At 34.4% G+C, this 17110-nt stretch overlaps 1 protein-coding gene across 1 annotated transcript in view; it reads right to left on the bottom strand.

Annotated features, from left to right (window-relative positions):
* LOC127840525 (MAM and LDL-receptor class A domain-containing protein 1-like) overlaps positions 1-1075 on the bottom strand; it is a 40254-nt gene extending 39179 nt beyond the window's left edge. Inside the window, exon 1 of the mRNA XM_052368940.1 lies at positions 361-1075. Within this exon, the coding sequence (XP_052224900.1) occupies positions 361-1075 (715 nt within the window). The remainder of the gene's footprint in view (positions 1-360) is intronic.
* Between the last annotated feature and the right edge of the window lie 16035 nt (positions 1076-17110).

Below are 17110 nucleotides of genomic sequence, written 5' to 3'. Positions count from 1 at the left end.
GTAATGACAAACAAGACACATATTAATATTGAGACGCTACATATTCGCTGTATTCGACACTGAAATACAAATGGGCCGTGCTCTGTGAAACAGGGGTTTGATGCTTGTACGTAAAGTGTCGTCCTAGATTAGCCTGTGCAGTCCGCACATGCCAATCAGGGACGACACTTTCCGCTTGTATGATATTTTTCGTTTCAAGAAAGTCTATTCTTAGCAAAAATCCAGTTTAGGCGGAGATTGTCGTCCCTGATTAGAATGTGCGGACTGCACAGGCTAATCTGGGACGACACTATACACACATGCATTAAACCTCTTTCACAGATCACGGCCCAAATATAATATTTGACTTAAAAGACATACCTGAGTAACATTCCATTAGTTCTGTCTCTCGTCGTTCCAGAGTGTTTCTCGTTTTCTGGTACTTTCTGCTTATATCCGCATGTAGAACTTTTAGTTTCTCCAGCTCCGTTTGCGTTTTATTCAGCACACGTTTCAACGTCTCTAGTTCCTCCTTCGCTATTGCCTCGGAACGTACAACGTCATATAGTTGATTCTCAACTTTGACAAGCTTTGTTTCGGATATATTGAGACGTTCGTTCGCATAATCTAGTCGTTCCGTTTTATCTTTAAGTTTGTTTCTAAGAATGTTCGCCTCACGTTCCAACACAGAGGAATGGGTTTCGAGGTGGACCAGTTTGCTTGACGAATCCCAAGCCTGTTTCTGTGCTGCTGTCAATAAATCATTGGTTTCGTTCAGCTTGTTTTTCACTTCGAGCAAGTCAGCAGTGCGTTCACTGAGGGAAGTGCGCATACGGTTGAACTGGCTTTGCAGTTGAAAGAGAAGCATGTTTCCGGAAACGTCGTGCTCCGCACGAGACCGTTCCGAGAACTCCGCTCGGTTTTCTGGACCATGTAGCGGAAGTGTATCATAGGCAACCGCATGTTTCGGGCCGTATTCGACCGGGATAGTTGAAATAGCATTACGTAACACTTTCTGTATTGACAGTTCCAACTCTTTAATTCTGTTTTCGTGTTCCGTTTTAACAATATTGAAATCCTGCTGCATCTGATTCATTTTTTCATCTGCTGCGTAATTGATAGTTTCGTACCCTTGGCCGAATGAGACGTAGGACTCTTTTTCCGGTGCACATGAGGCGGAGGTTTCCAGATTAATATTATAAGAACATTTGCCATCGTTAAGTTCACATTTGGATCTACTTATTGCATATGTCACTTGTATAGGAGTAACTAACATCATGAATGTAATGATTGCGGTCATTGGAAATGTCTTTACGAATTTCATTTTAATTGAATAAAATATCCACAAAATGAAAGTATGGTCCATGCATATTTATTTAATTATGGTTTTTAACATAATTATACACGGTTTCGAATACATAAATCTTTATGAAATATTTTAATATAATCTACGTGAAACTTTAAACGAATTGCGCCGCCTTTCTGTGCAAGACACCTATAATAACAAATTGTCATATGTGTCATTATGAACTAAGCGAAATGTGCTGCCAACATTCAACAAAGAACAATTCGTTCAACACCGTACCGTTGACAATATTGATCATACATCCTCATCCTCGTCATCTTCAAAAACACACAAACACTTATAAAACAAACAACACTTTCCGGTTATCTTTTTTTAATGACTCCATTTCCACGTGGTCTGTTAATCCAGGCAATGGTTTCAAATATATATATATACATGTACAACTTATAAATAACAACATACGTACTGCTTTCATGATATTTCCTTAATATATCTCTCTTCGCTTTTGTCGTATTGCTTAAATATATTTATTAGTTTCGAAAGCCAAGAAACGTTTTTGCTATCTTAACGATAGTCTGCTTTATTGTATGCAATCATAGTTTAAATTTTTTTAGTAAACCACAATGTCGTTACATTAAGTGGTTTGTAAAACAGCAATTATGTTCACGTTTTAAACTTGTAAATCAAGTGTTTATCACAAGCTCAGCTTCATGATATGAAAAACGTTATTTAATTGTTAAATTTTCGCTGACGCAGACAATCCCGTGAAAGTAATCCATGCTGAATTAGTATACATCCAGTAAGTTACACCGGTTTGCATCAAAATTATGATATCATACTTTTAACCCAACATTTCAAACCCTGTAGAGTTAACCTTCTGTATGCTATCAGCCTGACTGTGTTCAGAGGTGGTTGTACTCATTACCTACGATTAATCTGCTACGCCTAGCGCGGTCGAAGGCTGTAAACTACGCATGTCAAAGGAAATCAAGTGGTTGGATGGTTTTTATTAAGCATATCATCGCGGTGTCTGTTTAAAATCGTAATACATACATAAGTCGTGCCTCGGATACCATTTAAATGCGCGTAGATATATAGTGTAATCCGAACTTTATGAAGAAAGTGAGTTACTGCATACGATTATCATGTTCGATGTGTCCTCGAATAAAATGTTTAGGCATTTGACCACCTATTGTGAATCCGGATTCGATTTAATTCATCGTTGTGCAGGCTAAAGTTAAATACAGCGTCCTTTGAATTTACTTTTAAATTCACAAAAACGTTTAATGGATTAATACAACAGCAACATTTACTTCAAGAATAAACAAAACACCATCAACATGCTTTCATTTTTATGAATGTATACACATGTAAAACGTCTTTAAACCCTTAGGTATTATTCAAATATCGTTTTGTATGTTTGATTTCTCCTTGTGCGCTTGTTAAACATTTGACAATAATTGGATAGTCAGACGGACAGAAAAAAACAACATTGTGAAGCACCAAAAGCAGTATTTTCCTAAGTTAGACAATAATTACAAAAACGTTAAATATACACGCGTATTCCACAATATTGTGTATAGTCTCGGGACTCTAGTAGAGTGACTGTTAATCCCCTACAAACAACACAAACCACCCAACCTGTCGACAGAAACAATCAATCGTTCCACATTCAGAGACGAAATAAAATATGTTAACACTCCCAAAATCGTAATATGAACAACGGTATTCAGCAAGAAAATTTCGTAATGCACTGTTTACAAGATATTAACATAACTCATAGAAGAACCATCGCAGTAAAATCAGGTAATACGTCTATAAATGATATTGTAACAAATGACGTAAAAAATAAAATGTACTTGGCATAATTAAGCTCCGGAAACAGGACTCTCGACCTAAGATGAATTGATGGGGTAAACGTGTTTGTTTGATTTTGCCTTAGTGTTACATTTGTACTTAATAGTTGCGTTGTTCTTAAAATATGTGCTATATACTATATAATTGTTATATCACTTCAATAGAATACAATATTGTTGATAAAATAAACTCCGATATGTATAGTATTATTTTGTTTAACACTAAAAACTGTAAAGTGTATTTGTAATTCAATTATGTTCTGCCCCGTTCTATATTGAATCATAAATCCGGTTTTGCAATTAGCAACATAATATTTGGTCATCACTGTGTCAAGAGATAAAAAGTAAAGAGTTCACGATTATGTTATTATAACGCGTTTTTTATCCTTTCAAAACATATAGCCTTATAATGCTTATTAAATAAAATGGGTAATGAAATACTAGAAATAAAATCAGGGCAAACTAATTGTTCTTTAGGAACTGCGACCTTGAACGTTTCGTTTCATTTTTAGTGTTTTTTTAACAATACTACAATAATTTATAGTTCAACATCATTACAAACTAAGATGTTCCTTCTGAAAGATACATAACTGTCCCGCTCCTGTTTAGATAATACGATGTAACTTACTTTTGTTTTAAGAACTTTATGCAGTAATCAAATTACATATTGCCAATGTTTGTACCGAAATTCTTGATTCAACAGCGTTTCAGGCTTATAATTTATTTGTTACACAAATGAAGTGACTAATTATACAAGTTTGGTGGTTTCTAACAATTTAACTGTAGTAATGGTTTGTGAAAAAGGATGGATATTTTTTTAACAAAGTACGTTTCGCGTTGCTGAAGGGCAAGGTGATCCTTTTGAACTTTAAATGTGCGATCTTACAAAAGGAGAGTTCGTACATGATGCTCTTTGTATCAGAAGTAAAATGAACACCCAAACAGCAACCGTTTACTCTAAAGAAATCACAAAGTTAAGCTTTAGGCGAACAAACGTGAGAGAAACAGTACAATAACGCTTGGTTCCTTATTTATGGAAGATACATATGGTCAAAAATTGAAACACAAAACAATATACTAGACACGGCACACACAATTACAAAACAAATACAGGTGGAGTCCTGCTTTCGCGGGTTTCTAACTGTATTGCAATGCCAAATTATACATCAAACGTAAAACTACCGAAATGGAAAGTGGACATTGCAAACCGTCAATACCTTAAAAAAACAATTATATTGGTGATTCAATTAGTTATTCGTAATCGAAGTGTTTAACATTCACAAGTATGTGTTCACGTATTTATATATGCTCTGATGTGTGTAGGAGACAATAGTTCAAACGTATCAAGTGGAAATCTAGTTCCTCAAATTATTTATTATTAATTAAACGTATTTGATAATAAGTCGCTTAATATAACATAGTGTTATAATCTATAAACAAGAGTGTTCGTCGATTAACTCATAATATTCACTTGAATTAAACAAAATTATTAAACATATTTATTTGCGCGTTTTAAAAATAAAAAAGTGTGTATATTCGTTCTTTTCTGACAATTGCTCTTGAGCATAATATTGCAGATATCTCTTATCATAACCTACATCAAATTTATCAAAAAAAACTGACAATCACTTCTTCATAAAGATTACAGTTATCAGCAATATTTCATATTATCATTAGGAGATTTATCAGGAATACAAAAGTTTGAATTATGAGATAATATATTGTATACATCAAAGTAAAAAGAACGTAATATTCTCTGCTCGCTCTAAAACCGGTTTAAACCCCCAATGCTTTGCATTGACCGTTCCAAGGCGGTGACCCAGCTTTATTCTTATATGTGTTTATGTTGTTTTGTATTTTGCTGTTTTGTGCTGTTTTGTACTGTTTGGGCAATCGGTCACTTGCCTTAAATAAAGGACCAACTAATTGTTTATAATAGGAATTCAATACTGCTCCAGCAGCTGGAGTTTCACTTCTTTATATTGCACCCTATTACATTACTCAATTTTATGTAATTGAAGCATGGTTTGGAGATTGATTACGCTATTTTGTTTTCGCGAGTTGGGTACGTAAGACAAATGTATAGTAATATTAGAGCAATAAACGTATGAAAACTATATATTACCAATTTTTAATAGGTGTTACGAACGTTTCCTATTATTCACAAGGATGAATTGCGTTGCAAAAAACTAATTGTAAATGATCAATTAGTTAATGGCCTTATTTCTCTATACAATTTGTTTGACATTTTGCGTAGGGGACAAAAATGTAAAAAACATATTCTAGTTTTTAGTAGAATTTGTATCAATAATTTTGAATTCGTGGTATAAATATTGTTTTTGAATTTATTCCCAAAAAATAGCATTACATTTTAGTAGTTATTTGTACATTATCCTGTTTTCGAATGGCAATATTTCCGTTGAAAAGTTTATGACAGTATTTCCTACAAACCTTTTGGGTTTGTTATGTGCGACAACTGATATGAATAGGTCTCGCATTTTCTAAATTGCGAGCTTTCACTCATTGAGGAACCAGGTTTCTTTATCTAGTGTGGAACATCTTACCCATGAGGTTTTGGAGAATATGGCAGTTATTTATAATCTACATCACTGTGGATGGAATTTGATTCATCAATTTAAGAATTGTCTGAAATGTCAGAAAGAAAAATTGACACTTTACATATATAATTTTGAATATATATAAACCAAATGCGTTTTATTATACAATTCTAGCAACGAAGAGCCGGTGGTTAAAAAACCTTGCCCCTCTGATTAGGGCTCTATGTCCATACTTATTATGGATTTGCTTTCTGATACAGAAGGTGCCATTTCCACCAGTAATAATATAGAGCTATTTTTTCAATCTATATTACTTGGTACATTTACAGTGGATTAAACACCAATACCCTGCCCCACTGTGTATATTAAATTATTTGTCATGTTACAAACAAACAAGCATTTTTCATTTATCTCTATGACAAATATAAGGTGTTCTGGCTGTTTAATTTATTTTGTTTGGTATAAAGTAAACCCCTTTTGTGTATATTGATGTTTAAGATACACCAGGGTATTATCTGATAATTCGTGGATGGCATTGGTCTAAACTCCATTAACAGGAACAAGGTGCCAACACAATACCTTGCGCAGAAGATCCTTTCTACCAAGAAAGTAAAGACATGTAAATCTCTAATAAAGTTGATAAATTGCTGTTTCAGTCTTTCAACGTACTTTAATAAATAATGTATGCATCTCATGCTTTCACAGTATGTGAAGATTATAAAATGTATAATGTATAAGATCAAAATTAATTATAGACCACCCATTTTTTACTAAATCTTTGCATAATGCAAAAAATCAACAACAGTTAAATGTATGTTAAATGAAGACACGCAGATCATACATATTTATACATGTATGTAGCAATATTATTCAATAACATTTCAAAACATCAAACCCTTATTTTTAGCTTATCACTTATGCTTAATATACACTTGGTGGTTGATGTTCGGGAAACTTAATAAATCATACCTTCTACAGAATGCATTTCAAACCGGTCAGCTCTTGTCAAACCATACTCGGAAGGAGAATACATTGCCGTCCTACCTGAACATGAGAATATATAATTTGTATGAATGTACTCACATATGTCGTTAAATACATAATAACTTTTGCTCACCCCAAAGCCGCATCAAACAAACTTGAGGACCTATGCCAGCAGGATAAAAACCATCAGTATAATTATAATATGATTGTAAAGAGATAATAGGCAACGTTACAACTGTGAATGCTCCACTTATTGACGAAACTGTCGACATGCTACAGGTCTGGAGAGTAGACCTCATACGCGCATTAACATACTTCTTATTTATACAATGACATAATTGAATAATAAAGAGGAGGTGTTGAGTGCCGCATAACTGAGAACTTGTACGAGAAAACCCCTAACAAATAGTGACAGTTACCCTCAGGTCTGATTCAAAAGGCTCCTTTTCAATATTGTTTCCTACTCGTACTTGTCATCATACATTTCAGTTGGCTTGTAATACAGTGACCAATAATATGTAATTATATATAATAACGTATATGTTTTATTTATTTTGCTATCCACGAACTTAACAGAAGTGTTTGATTGTCTCATCTTTTTATCATATTATTAATACAATTATCAATACACTACTAGAATATTTTTTTTCAGTAACTCAACTGGCCATCATGATGGTAGCCGAACTATTATAACCTAGTTTTACTTTGTTTAAGGTATGTTTGTTACATGTACATTTTGCGACAGCATTCTATTAATTTAATAGTTGAATGTAACTTAAGAATTATTGTTGACATTTTATTATCTCCTTCAGATTAAAAAGAAATTACCGAGTTTCAGAAATACCAACTCCTACCGTTGAAATTTATAACTGTCAAACAATATTATTTATGTTCACTAACATTAACGAACCATGATCATATTTCAATCTGGATATATTGTGCGTGAACTTTTTAAATCTAAAAACATACAGCGAAACGATGAACACACATGCAAATGGTCAATATATTCATGACTTAAAAGCAAAATTAACAACTTCACATTTATCAATATAACAACACATTTACAAACATCAAAAGGACAGTTTCAATTCTAAATGCTCGAAGAGAAAAGCAAGCTTAAAATAAGAAAGAAAAGGCCAGAGCACGCGATATATAAATTATTGGAAAACAAGTGTACACGATGTTAATGATTCTTTTAAATGATACATAATTTACACGTATTATATTTACAACAATTAATTTAAATAATATATAAATTTTGTCACAATTTTTATCGCCTTCATTTCGGATTATTTGAATGCACAACATATTTAGAAATACATGTTAGTTTTATACTCTAAGTCTGGTGACAACAATATTCACAAGGAGAGGGGAAATTAAAAAACGATATTTTCAATGTTAAATTCCTACACTATTAAGGCCATCTTCAGCATCAATATTTATATCACTATCTCAAATTGTACTTTCGCATCTCTGAATCGTTACCCCGCAAGATTATTATCTCAATTTCAATAGTGAAAACACGAAGGCAAGATCTTACGATTCCACTTTATAAAAATACGATGCTCAGTGCGAAAATACGATGAGAGATAGCAAAACAACGATGCAAGATCACAGTATTTAGTTCGAGATATCGCATCGTTTAATCGTGCTTTCGACTGAGCATGGATCAAGTACGCGAGATCACAATATGAACTCCGCAAATTCGCATTCCGGTTGCATGTGCGCAGTCATGCCATATTATTACTGTATGTAATGTTTTATTATATAATAAAACATATACCTGCATTACGCTAAAAATACGTTAATGAGGATATGTGAAAATAAGAGGTCACAACCTGGCGAAGTGCTATGTTCCTGTATCATAATTCTCTTCTCGTTAACATCCGAATTCGGTGGTTTTCTAGTCAGTTCCCAAGGAGGATGACTTTCGTACATGCAAACTGTACATATTTCGTTTGCAATACGAAATTCGTGTTTATTTTAACAGAGACAATCAGAGGCTTGCCATAAAAAATAACATGGATCATTTTGTAAATACTTATATGTTCATTGTTTGAAATAGTTTATGCCCATCGCGGACACTTTACCTTTGCGGTATAATACAAAAAATGTAGTGCACACACAACAATTGATTATATAAATGTCATGCTAAAGAAATGTTCATGAGACGTGTTCACAGTTTTTTTAAATTGCATTAAAAGTTTGTATTACAACAACTATAATACTTATTTGGAAGTCTAAATAATTAAAAACCATGAGGAAAAAATGGATAAATATATGACCTGCATTGGTTTCAAACCCTTACCCTTCGAAAAGATAGACCAACTCGCATCCTCTTAAATTTACTGACTTTTGGAAATTAAATATTTAGATTCATTTAGCAAACTGTTGATAAAACGTTACAAACGCTTTTCAAATGAAATAATATCCTCAAACGATATACAATTTCTTAGTCCGTGTCATGTAACAGCTTATAACATATCGTTTATTCTTATGAGTTTATTCTTATGATGGAAATTAATAAGGGAATATTTCAATAATATGTATATGCAATGTTAGGATGAAGTTTGAGCATTTAATAATACATTTTTGGGAGATATTCGTCATTTACAAATAATTTAAAATTACACATAAACCAAGCCCTGATTTAAGATTTATTTCAAGTAAGAACACAAATACGTTTACACCCAGGGTGGGGTATAATTGGGATCAATAAGATGAAAAGTCATTTAGATAAAAGAATCGAAGGACCATATACTTAACAATGAGTTCAGGGTCAGCATATAGACACGAGATTAATAGTACCCACACATGGTCATCAAAACAGCACAGATGAAAGGGTCACCGAAAAGCCTTATTTGTATAGGATACACAAGTTATGGCACTGACAAATATAATGGGATTACTCTATACCAATATAAATTGATTAGATTTTAGTGCATTTGGCAAGCAAGTAAATACATGAATAGATTGTTCCTTCTAGAACATTCTAATAAGTCAACCAATCCGTAATAAGCCCGGACCTTGGTGTGACCAATGGAAATTACAAGTAGATTGTATGAAAATCAACCTGGGGATAAAATGCAGTGTTTTTAGTTAGTAGAAAAGAATCTGCGGTTAGATTTGTAAAGAACTTGGAGAGTTGTCACGTCTTCTTGACGTGGCGGCCATGTTGGCTGCCGCGCTGTAAAATTGTATTTCGTGTACATTAGCAAACGTTGTGTTAAAAGAAATATTCGACATAAATAAATCGCGATGAAATCAGTAATGAACTTTGGTTGTTACTGTGTGTTATCAACGAACAATGTGTAATTACGTGACACAGAACATTTTATGATGCGCAGTGCCAGGATCAACCTGAAGTGCCACTTCTTTCACGGGCCAACGAAGAAAAAAACGCAGATGGAAAAAACGGTCAGTGTTTTCATAAATTATGGCAAACAGGGGTTTATTTCAAATTTTATCAAGTAAGAAATAAAAAGTTAAAGGCGTCATGACAACGAAATTTTTAAGAATTGTTTAAAAGAATTTTACGTAGTTAGGTGTTAAATAAATAATTAATCATGTACGGAGAAATTATGCAAGTATCAAAATCAATACAGTTTTTCATTGATCAGTATTTTTTCTAAAAATATCGGTAAATTGAGAATAAAATAAATGAATAAGAAAGTATTTGAAATTTACATAATTTTATGAGTTATAGAAATACTGAAATTAGATGCGTACAAATAATTGAGGGTATTTAAAGAATTTTCTATATTTTTTGTATTATTAGAATATATAATTATGTACGGACACATTTTAACATAATATAAATACATTTGTAATTGATGGTATTTTTTTAAATTGTTGATATTTTTGCAAGTTTTCATGAAATTAGAACGTATGAGGAAATGAGAATATTTGAAGAATGTTTCATTAATTTGACATTATAGGAAAACGGATATATGAGGCGTATACATTTTCATAATTAAGGATTTTTTAAGGCAGTTTAATATTTTGATATTATATTAAAGGAACTTATAAGGTAGGAATAAACATAAGAGAGTATCCGATTTTGACGTCATTTTATATAAGATATGAAATAGAAACCTGCACATAAATGGGAATTAAGAGACGTACACAAAAAATCAGTATACTTGACTAATTGTATATGGTTTTATGCATTAATAGAATAAAGAAATAAGGAGGGTAACACAGTAATAAGAAAAATAATGTTGATTGCGAATATGAATAGGGCAGACACACACAAAAAATATTATGTAAATATGTATATACGTAATTGTGTTTATTGCAAATGTATGTAGAGTATCGGTAATATTGAAGGTCTTGAGTAATTTTAAGTAAGAATTTAATGTGTTCTGTCACGAATACTGTGCAGTTAAAATATACTGATATATGCGCATTAAATTTCTGTTATAGAATAAACTCTATAAGGTACATAGAGGTTTATGAGAGCAGATCATTTGCGAAATGATGGAAGCCTACCATTTACTCATGGCGGAAGAATACTTATTGTATTAGATTTATGGGATTTGTTCATTAGGAGAACAAGACTTGAAATTTGAAGTATACCGATAAATGTTCTGGTATTATGAATGCATATATAAAACAGTCTGCCCTTTTTCATCAAAATTTTCACAATTGTTTAGAGCGACGCGCGTATTTAAGAGCGCCCAGGTACATATGTCGATAGAAAATGTCATTAAGTACATAATGATAGACAGGAGATTGGTGATTTTTAAGATACAACCGCGATACGTCTGTTTAAAGTGCAATACCCTAGGTAAATAAAGTAGCGCATACCTGTCACAAATTTACTCATAGCACGTACGTAAATTATCAAGCTGTTATGTAATGTTTAAAGGAGTGTTTGGATAGTAATTGGGGTTATAAAGGTCGTATTTAGTAAGACCTTCTATTAAGTTGTCATGACGGTATTTAAGAATAACTTAAGGGGATGTTTATGAATGTTTGCCATGATTTTGAACAACTGATACTTATATCACCACAACGCAGATGGAAAATTGAGATTTGAGGACCACACCAAAGAAGAATGACAACGCGAAACAACGTCTTTCACAACGAATTAAATAACTAACAACGTGAAACGCATGGGACATCACGGTGTTTACTCTCAAAGTGAATACCTGGTTCCATTGCTAAAAGAAGACCAAACGCCAGAAGTTTTCGAAGGACAACAAGTGACGCAACACTGGACACAATACTTGTGACGTTAAACACTATAGAGTAGATGCAGCCGTTCAACTGTTTGACGTGCGTAGATAACGCATTCGCCACGCGACGACTTCAATACTACATGGACGACACCAGATGTATTAAAGGCCAACGACCAACAGATGATGTGCTCCGCTACATACCGATTGGCATTTATATTGTATAACAATAACTAATGTTATCTATTTCAGCAGAGACGCTTGTAAAATAATAATAATAATAATAATTTTTTAATATCATAATATATATAAAAAAAAATAAGGGGAAAGTTGTGTCATGTAACAGCTTATAACATATCGTTTATTCTTATGAGTTTATTCTTATGATGGAAATTAATAAGGGGATATTTAAATAATATGTACATGCAATGTTAGGATGAAGTTTGAGCATTTAATAATACATTTTTGGGAGATATTTGTCATTTACAAATAATTTAAGAGTACACAAAAACCAAGCCCTGATTTAAGATTTATTTCAAGTAAGAACACAAATACGTTTACTACCAGGATGGGGTATAATTGGGATCAATAAGATGAAAAGTCATTTAGATAAAAGAATCGAAGGACCATATACTTAACAATGAGTTCAGGGTCAGCATATAAACACGAGATTAATAGTACCCACACATGGTCATCGAAACAGCACAGATGAAAGGGTCACCGAAAAGCCTTATTTGTATAGGATACACAAGTTATGGCACTGACAAATATAACGGGATTACTCTATACCAATATAAATTGATTAGATTTTAGTGCATTTGGCAAGCAAGTAAATACATGAATAGATCGTTCCTTCTAGAACATTCTAATAAGTCAACCAATCCGTAATAAGCCCGGACCTTGGTGTGACCAATGTATATTACAAGTAGATTTTATGTAAATTAACCTGGGGATCAAATGCAGTGTTTTTAGTTAGTAGAAAAGAATATGCGGTTAGATTTGTAAAGAACTTGGAGAGTTGTCACGTCTTCTTGACGTGGCGGCCATGTTGGCTGCCGCGCTGTAAAATTGTATTTCGTGTACATTAGCAAGCGTTGTGTTAAAAGAAATATTCGACATAAATAAATCGCGATGAAATCAGAAATGAACTTTGGTTGTTACTGTGTGTTATCAACGAACAATGTGTAATTACGTGACATTAATACTGTTATTTAGTTTGTCTGGAAATAATGCAAAAAATCCTAATCCGATATATATGAATGACAATATTTTTTGAAAATTCTAATTTTGGCAAATTAAATAACTTCCAAAACTGACTTGTCTGCGCATATGAAGCCGGAATATGATGTTATTATCTTGATCTCGCGATCTCGACTTATGATGAGTAAAAAGGGCGAATACACTATAAAAAAATCAATATGTTAATCTCGTATTGGAATGTCGCCTCCTCGCATCCTTTTCTCGTAATATCGAATCGTGTTGTGCGACCTAACATCATAATATCGTGCTTTTTCCCATGTAATACAGGGGTCGACAATCCAAAACATCGTGGATTTAAAGGGGCCTTTTCACAGATTTTGGCATGTATTGAAGTTCGTCATTAAATGCTTTATATTGATAAGAGTAAACATTGGATCTAAAAAGCTTCATTAATAAAAAAACACAATAATACAATTAAAGAAAGAAAAAGGTAAGCCTCAACTGGGCTCGAACCACTGAATCCTGGAGTAAAAGTATTTCGCAAAGGCCACACGGCCATCCGTGCTCACACAATGAGTGATGTATTTTATGCTTTATAAGCAATTCTCGTAGTACCACAAAATATAAAGACAACAACAGAACTCTCCAAATTATTCACTCGTTTCGCGCTGCAACGCTTTATAAATTTCAGGTTTTTAAATCGTCAAAGACGCATATAATGGATATTTTAGAGTATGGTAAATGTTCAGTATTGTAATATGTAATAGTTATGATAATATCAATTACTTTACTTACACATGTTTTATTAAGTCCAGATACATGCTAACAATCCATTGTTTATCAAAACACAGTAATTCCAATCCAAAAATACGCTCCATGTTTGTTTACTATGACGCTGTCAGCGAGCTGTGTAAGAATACGACCTACATTGTCAATTGCTCAATATTATTTGATTTTCCTAATTATTATTCCTCAAAATGAATGGTTTTCACTTGTATTATTAATCTTAGGATGCATTTGTTTATTGCATTTAGGTAATGTTATGTTCCAGTTGCAAATGCGTTGGAACTATTTTGTTACGCGTAAAAAGCCTATGCATCGTACAGTTTCGTGTTTTTATTGTAATATTAAACTGTTAAGCAGACTTTAAATGCAGAACATTCCTGCCTAATATGATGTATTAATTTAATGTGTTTTAATATGAATTGCTTTTTATAATGTTACAAATCATATTGTTGACTTACTTTTTGAATTTAGGATTCCGAAATGCTGTTTAGGAAAATGGTTCTTTGTAAACTTCTTTTATTGGTTAAGGTATTCCTAAGTGCTCGTTGATTGGTCGAGACGCCTAAGTTTCGGAATCCTACAGCATCTTCACTATAAATAGCGCGCAGCATCACGGATTCGTCACCTCGGTCACTGACTCAAAATCTATGTCATTTAAAGTCGGAAACCTACCAGTTTAAGCTGAAGACACCATAATGGTAGGAAATAGTTCTATAAGCTCTTAAGTAGGTTTAAGTTATTACAAAACTTACCGGCTGACAGTGATGCTGTGCACCTTCATCATATTCATAGTTATTTATTTGTAAACTAAACTTCCTAAGTCTCGTTCTACGATTTGAATAGATTCGTTAAAACTACTCGGTCGTTTGTTCAATCCTGACAACTTAGACAGAAGTGTCTAGGTATTACAATTGGTGTCAGAAGTGGGATTTATTTTCAAATAATTTTCCGAGTGATACGAACCTAGAAAGAAAAAAACAACATTGATAAAGCAGTTTAAATTTATTCAATCACACAAATCAGTAAACCGAGGTCACATACAACTATTACTACGTGCAACTACAACTACGAAATATCTACACCACATTAAAGATGGCATCCCCAGACCCTGATATCTCGTTTAATCTTCGTTCAAATAATGACACTTCAGACAACAAAAACACAGAAAATCAGAACCATGGGAATGACGAAAAGGATATTCAAAACCACCGCCTTTCAGTTGATCGGCACATGCCTGATGGCGATCGTTTTGTCAATGTGACAGGCGATGCAGAACAGTATTTCTCTTCAAAAAATAACAGTTCACACACACATCGTGAAACACAACTTAGTAGACCGCGATTCGAACATCGAGGTAACTTTGCTCCCCCTGCAATTCCAGTAGTTCATCCTTCTTTGATAAGGCCAGATAATTATGAGGGCTCCGGTGACTTTGAAGCGTACATGTCACACTTTGAGGACTGTGCAGAGCTCTCTGGATGGGATGATACATTTAAATGTCTCGTCGTAGCCAGCTGCCTACGTGGCTCCGCAAGGTCATTCTACATGAGCTTGTCCCAATCTAAAAAAGGGGATTATTTTCTGCTCTGTAGAAGACTTGCTTCACGCTTCAGTAACAGCAAGCATCAAAACCTTTGGCTATCGTAGTTCGAAAGCCGGCGCAGGCAAAGGGGTGAATCAATTGCAGCTCTAGCGGATTACCTACGCCAGTTGGCCCAGAGAGCCTACCAAGACCCGGACATATATTCACAAGAGCGCCTTGCACTCAACCAACTTTATAAACAGGTTTCACCCGGTATGCAGTGTCGGTGCATTGATAATGGCTGTCGCAAAATCACAGATGCTGTTAATGTTATTGAGCAATACGAGGAAGTTCTTTGTACGCATTCAACATTTGTTAGGGCACTCAGTGAAGAGAGCTCTACACACTCTGACACTGATATGCGCAAGTGTCTTCAGCGCATCGAGTCACGTCTGGACAGATTAGAAAAGGTCTGTCCCAGAGGCCCACCATTTCAGAACTCTCGCCACAAAAAGCCCAAATCACCTGGTTGCTTTGGCTGCAAAGCCAATGATCACTACTGGCGCGAACAACACTTACAGAAACAGGTTCACAAACACCAACAATATGGTACACCACAATCAACAACCGCCCAATCGCATGTTTGAGCAGAAACACAATATTCTTGATGGCGCTTCATCTCGTCGACAGATGAACGACAATAGGTCGGAAATTGAGTTTCAACCGACTCTGAGGGTCAAGAGTCGGTGCAGATTATTAACAGACTCACATCTTGTTATGATAACGTTGTTCCAATGCATTCTGCACAAGCCGGTGCGGATACACACTCTTATGACAATGGTTTCTATGTTACTGGCACGGTTGCTTCTAAGCCTGTTAGATTTCTTGTTGATTGTGGCGCGACAACTTCCTTGATTTCCACTCAAACACATGCACACATCCAACAATATTGCATTTATTCTATGACCCCAATTTCTCAATCTTTTCACACGGTGAGTGGGCAACAAATGAACATCCTTGGCAAAGTCGACCTTGTGGTTCAGCTTGGTAAGGAGTGCTACGATGTTACTTCTGTGGTTGGTGACATTGATTCAGATGGAATCCTAGGTCAGGATTTTCTTCGACAAAATGTGGACCACATCAATTACAGAAAGTCCTGTTTGGTGATAGGGTCCGCTATTGTACCACTGCAAACTGTGGGCGGCTCCAGTCAAATATGTCGTGTAGAGGTTCGTGAAACGGTCATGATACCCGCACATTCCAAAATGTGGGTTCCAGTCATTATTCCCTTTGCTGAATATATGGCACCACTTGGTTTTGTGGAACCAGATCCTGATGTTATGGCTGAAAAGGAAGTTTTTCCCATGAGCGATATTGTTGAAATACACTCAGAGAATGTTCCAGTTAATGTTGTAAACTATAGTTCAGAACCTATCACAATCTTCAAACAAATGCATCTTGGCACCTGCAAACCTTTCTTTGAGAACACGCAACAACATCGTGTTGCACGTGTGACTTAACAAGTTGAATGAAACACTTTGCCAGAGCACCTTACTGATCTGTATGATCGCAGTTCAGTCCATCTAAATGATAAGGAAAAATCTGATCTTCAAAACTTACTATGTAAGTACAGTCCTGTCTTTTCCAAATTTTCAGAGGACATCGGGCGAACCTCACTAGTCAAACACGTCATTAACACTGGTAAAGCTGCACCAATTCGGCAACCACCAAGGCGTTTA

This window comes from Dreissena polymorpha, chromosome 8 (assembly GCF_020536995.1).
Source record: "Dreissena polymorpha isolate Duluth1 chromosome 8, UMN_Dpol_1.0, whole genome shotgun sequence".
NCBI classification, from domain to species: domain Eukaryota; kingdom Metazoa; phylum Mollusca; class Bivalvia; order Myida; family Dreissenidae; genus Dreissena; species Dreissena polymorpha.
The sequence above is the reverse complement of the archived record's forward strand: the minus strand, read 5'-3'. Positions and strand labels throughout refer to the sequence as shown.